The sequence below is a fragment of the Aptenodytes forsteri genome, unplaced genomic scaffold, assembly GCF_000699145.1.
Source record: "Aptenodytes forsteri isolate BGI_AS27 unplaced genomic scaffold, ASM69914v1 Scaffold183, whole genome shotgun sequence".
Lineage (NCBI taxonomy): Eukaryota > Metazoa > Chordata > Aves > Sphenisciformes > Spheniscidae > Aptenodytes > Aptenodytes forsteri.
Window position 1 is genome coordinate 2,068,207 of NW_008795918.1, and position 5,500 is coordinate 2,073,706.

The following is a 5,500-nucleotide window of genomic DNA, read 5'->3' on the forward strand; positions in this document are numbered from 1 at the left end:
AGACCAACAGAAAGCCAGCCTTGGTCTTAGGGTCTCCACAAGCAATATTTAAATGTGTCTAAATTTTCATCAGGTTATGAGCATCAGAAGTAAACTTTTTTTTCTTTAATCTACCATCCTTAAAAAAAATGAAATGAGATTTCAATATAAGATTAAAAAGATTTTGAAGAAGTAACTCCAAAGGTGATTTGAAGAGGCTGTCTCTTGTGGATTGCAGTCTGAGACATCCACCTTTGCTTTTGTATTGCACAGGGACACCAGACACACGATTCATGTTTGTGGATTCTGCTAGGCAGTGATGTATCTAAAAATGTGGCTCACAACAGAGCACACACATTCCAGAATTTTTACTGTTGTTTAACTTCTCTCTTATACTAACTAATAAGACCCCATGTAATTTAAAATAAGCATTCAAGATAAATGGATGGGTATACTTTAACCTCAGTGCTTCAACTTTCAGACAACAAATATTGTTTATCTGCAGAGACGGTGAAGTAACTGTTAGCTTAGGAAAGACAGCATTGTAAAAAGCACCATAAGAGGGAGGAAAAAACAGGTGACGTTTTCTTTCTGCAACTAGCTCAAAGAGAATCTGTTGGGAAAACTTGAGCGCATGATCATGCACAATCACTTTTATATGTGAATATCCACAGCTGTAACAGCCTAACTCCTGAACTGACTTTGCAGTCTTATTTAAAATAATTTCTATGACTATTTAAATACATAGCACTCCTGTTAGTTATCTCTATCAGCAATAATGTTAATTTAGTAAGATAGAACAGCTCACCATAAAGTGCTCGTGCTACCATAAGGGAGGCAGCAGGATGTTATCAATGGCAGGACAGAAAAGATTGCTCCTTTCAGCAACATGTTAAGACTCGGACCCTTAATCACCTTTCAAAATTACGGGCTGATACTGATTTATGCAGTAGCATTTACAGAGATGTGATTAAGTTAGTCCTAGATAGGAAGAAGGTTACCAAAGTTTCTAGTATTTAAGATGCACACAAAATAAAATAATTTAAGTCATATACAATCTGGACAATTTCACAGAATCAAGCCGTGTTTTACAGGAATTTAACAGGCACAGCTTAAAGCATTTTAGCATTTCTCAAAATCTGAAGCATTTCTTGTCTATTGTAGGAGAAACAAGCGTGTAATATAAAGAATACCAGCTATTACATACTAGGTTGTACTAAGGACTCTGTAATGTTGCTCACTCCATTCAAAAACAGAAAAGTCTTGAACTAAACCACTGTAAGTAAGCATGAGAATCACTTAACTTTAGGCATTTACATCTAAGCTTATTAAAAACTGCTTTTACAGTTAACGTCGAAAAACAGGCATATACAAACCATGACCCATTTCATCCTGACAGAAACGTTCACACCCTTGGGTACTTCATGTCAGCTTTCCCACGTATTCGAGATGCCAGTAAGCTGTTTTAGAATTACAGATGCTGACTACACAAATATACAGCCTGCCTTGAAGAAAAGCTATCAAATAAATCTGATTTTTTTAGACTAGGTCTCCACAAACACCTGATAAAGCTTAATCCACGAAACATAACTGCACATTCCTTGTTTAATGGTTTTACATTCACATTGAAGTGGTTTCACCCATTAGAAATAGTTTATTTTCTACATTGTTTGCAAAATTTATTTTTAGCATGCATCGTAGTGAATGACAGAGGCACATTCCAACAGAGTACTACAACTGTTCAGAGAATGAAAAACAACCAGTTTTCCCTCCACAACATGAAGTCTCACAACAAGATTAGTTTTACAACAAAGTGCTTATTCTTCAAATTAATACAGCAACACTTGAGCCTATTTTATTTAACAGTTATTCTAAGCAGCCTCCATCAAACAGGTTAATACTATTTTCATAGGACAGCCATCTGGAAACTTCTGAAGACAACATCAATATTTTACTATCTGTTTCCAAAAGCTTGCAACAACCTACTCCTGCTGTTTTGGCTGGCACAGAATTGTTTAGAAATTGGTCTGTGATCTGCACTGTTATTGGATAGGGCCAGTTTTAGCATACTCAAGTTAGCCTGGTCAGTCTGAAACTGAAATGAGAGGGAGCAAGACCACTGGGGTGTTTTGGGGTTTTTGTTGTTTATTTTTCTTAATTTTATTTTCTAAGTGGATAATCAAAGATATTTCAAGCAATTTGTAGGCTTTCTATTAAAACCACTTTGTGAGGTGACCCATATTTCCTTTACAGAAAAAAGTCCTTGCGTATGGTGCAAGTGTTATCAAAAGGACCAAAAAAGGGACATAGCCTTCCTTGGAACACATAAACAAGTTGTTATAAGCCCATTAAGAAGGTAATCAATAAATAGGGTTGAACAATGTCTCCAAGAAAGAGGTTTTTTTTAAAAAAAAAAAGCTGATGGAACTAGATTTCAGATTCTTTTATAAAATGTTAGAATTTGTTTGCATGTTGCACTTTTCTCCATCAATTAAAATAGATTATTTCCCCTTTTGATCAACTAGGTACATTAGTCTAATTATTATTAGCAATAGAGTTCATGTTGACATTGTAAGGTGCACACTGTATGCATAATCCTACTACCCTTAATATTTTGAGTATTAAGAAAATTTTCTTAAGAGTTCAACACACTTTCCGCATTCTTCAGTGATCACTAACACGTGCACAACCTCTGCAAGAGTTGTGAAAATGCTGTCTCCGGTAAACCTTGTAAGTTCTAATGATGCCAATAGAAGAAAGATGACCCAGGACTTTCCTTCCACAGTGTAAGAGTTATGGGAAGCAAGAAGCAGGGGGAAGATGTTGCTAAGCCATCAAACATAGGAACAAAGTTGAATAAAACGCCTTTTTTCAGAACTGAGCCACATTTGTCTCTGTAATCTTCACAGTGTTTTGCTAACTTGCTTCTGTATTCCTGTACTTCCAGGAAATCCAAAACCATTTTAAGCTACTGGTTCATTGTTAATAGCTGCAGTTGTCTTTAACAGTGATTCTCAGATTTATTTGTAGACAAATGGAAAAAGTTACTTACAACAGTAGAACAGTTCCACTAATACCCTCATTTGTCCATCTTTCAGTAATTCTTTCCGAAGAACATTCGGGTTTGGGGCCTGAACTAGATTACATCTTTTGTATCTGATTTGTCCGGCTTTGTATTTAATTAGAAGGGGTTTTTTCCTGTAAGAAAAATTAGGCTCTGAAAGTAGATTTTTGGGTGGCTCTAGAAGCAACTACTGCAATACATTTAAAGGAGATAATAGTTCTAAAAACTGAAGCATTTTGAAACAGCTACAGTCAACGTAGTCTAAAAATTTTTATGCAACTTGTAATACATTATGTACTTATGGCTCGATTTAGATCAACATCAATGCAGCAATTATCAAGAAAAACCTCACCAGTCCAAGGCAGGGATAAAGACACCTCTTGACTTGAAAATACAGATATTACTGCTGGTCCTTATAGAAGTTAGTCAAAGCAATAGCAAGGTATGTTGAAACAGCAATAAGCTACACCTTCATCAACATTCTTGGTCACTTAACATAGCTATGTCAAAATTTTCAAGCCCCCAGGTGAAATGGCTATTCACTAGCAGATACTACACAATGAACTAAGGAAACTTTATAGAGACAGAAAAGGCAAAGCGCACATAAGGAAGAAAAATGGATTGGCACTATTATTCCAAAGGTAAATATTTGTGACTTTGTTTCAATTAGGAGAAATGTTACAAAACTGGAAGATTTAATTAACTAATTAAAACAATTTTCACCAAAATAGATAACTAAGATTGTTCTAGCAATCATCATTTTCCTTAAGCCAAAAAACTAACGTTACGTCTATTATTGACAAAGACCAAAGTTTTAGCCCTGGAAGCTACTAAATTGAAGTATCCAGACATTTGAGAGTCTTGAGTACTTTAAACTCCCATTAAAGTCAGTATATGATGTTAGACATCCAGGACTAAAAATTTTGCCAACAGGTTGAGAATAAACGTTCTCATTTAACAAAAAAACATGTATAGGATAGTTCTTCATACCACTTTTTTCCAGGAATCAAATGACAACATCTGTTGTAGGTATGGGGTCCCAATCCTCCTTTTTAAGCTACTGAAATGTATATATAGTATCTATCAGCAACGCAGGACTGATTTAGTATTCTCTTCAGAAAGCATCTGCTCAAAGTTGTAAATCTAGATGACAACATTTACAGTGTCAAAAGTGCTTTTACAATGAATATACTATTCAGATACATACAGTCTCAAAATACTTCATGAATTCTGAAATGGTTATCTAAGGAGGGAACGTCATCAGCAAAATGTAGTTGATCATTTATTTCCACACCAAATTCTTCAAGTATCTGTACAAATTTCTCATGCTCTCTCCCAATCCATGACCTCATTGTGTCAAACACTTGGTATGGTGTAACATGAGCATGAACTTCAATTCCTGTCTGTGCAAGTTCTTTCAGCACTTCAGGGTAAGTAACCCAAGTATTGCTTCCTCCCGAGTGACCACCATCCAGCCAGTAAATTGCTTTTATATTTTTTAAGAAGGCATCTGTATTCTTGTCTTTTTTAGCTTCCTTCAGCTCATAAAGCAGCTGGTTCAAAACCACACAACCTTTACTGAAGCCAATCAAAGTAAATGACACTGCACCTACAGCAGACGGTATAATGAAGTTCATAGCAGAATTATTAGAGCATTCACAATCTCTCTCTCTTTCTGTGGATGAGCAGCCATTCGTTGCAGGAACAGACTGCGGCTGTGGTTTACAAGCAGCTATTTTTGCATCCTTGCTGACACCATGCACACTTTTCTGGGACAGCAGAATATTCTGAGAGAGTCTGAATGCATTAACTAGCAATGCATGGAGATGCTTGAAAGCTCCAAAGTCAGTGCTGTGCTCTGGTGCTCCAAACATGTTGCTTGCCACAAAGTTGTCATAACAACTGAATTTGTGCAGGTGCATTCGAGAACACTTTACAACCCAAATAAAGCTATTAGGGAACCGGCGAGCGAGTATGGTAGCAACATTTTCAAAACTCCAGTGCTCCCACTGAAAGTTTTCTGGGTGGCAAGACATGATGTCATGATAGTTCTGAAAAATTAAAAAAGATAGAAAAGACGCATTACTACATTGTGAAAATACTTCAGCTCTGTCTAGTGTACTTATATTAATAAGAAAGGACAGTAACTAACAGGAAAACATGCATTGAAGAGGCGCTCGCTTGCCAGGCTTCCAGAACAAGAAACACATTAAAGAAACGGGCATATTTAGATTTACTAATTCTACTTTAATATTTGTACCACACATTTTTAATACCCCAAAAATTAATTAAAAAAAAAAGCACATGGAAGTATTCATAATTTTTGTTGACTTCACTCCAAGAGAAGATTAATGTATTATTCCTTAGTGTGACACAGAATACATAATTTTACTGTATTATCTCCATCTGCAGAAATACTGATTATCTTATTACAGACAAACAATAGACATAAAATTT

General features: G+C 35.8%; 1 protein-coding gene across 1 annotated transcript; it reads right to left on the reverse strand.

The window, feature by feature from the left end:
* Positions 1-1,575: 1,575 nt before the first annotated feature.
* On the reverse strand, positions 1,576-5,091 carry CUNH2orf69 (chromosome unknown C2orf69 homolog). The gene has a single exon (XM_009284676.2). It carries the CDS (start codon positions 5,077-5,079, stop codon positions 4,255-4,257), a length of 825 nt encoding a protein of 274 aa, XP_009282951.1. The 5' UTR covers positions 5,080-5,091; the 3' UTR covers positions 1,576-4,254.
* Between the last annotated feature and the right edge of the window lie 409 nt (positions 5,092-5,500).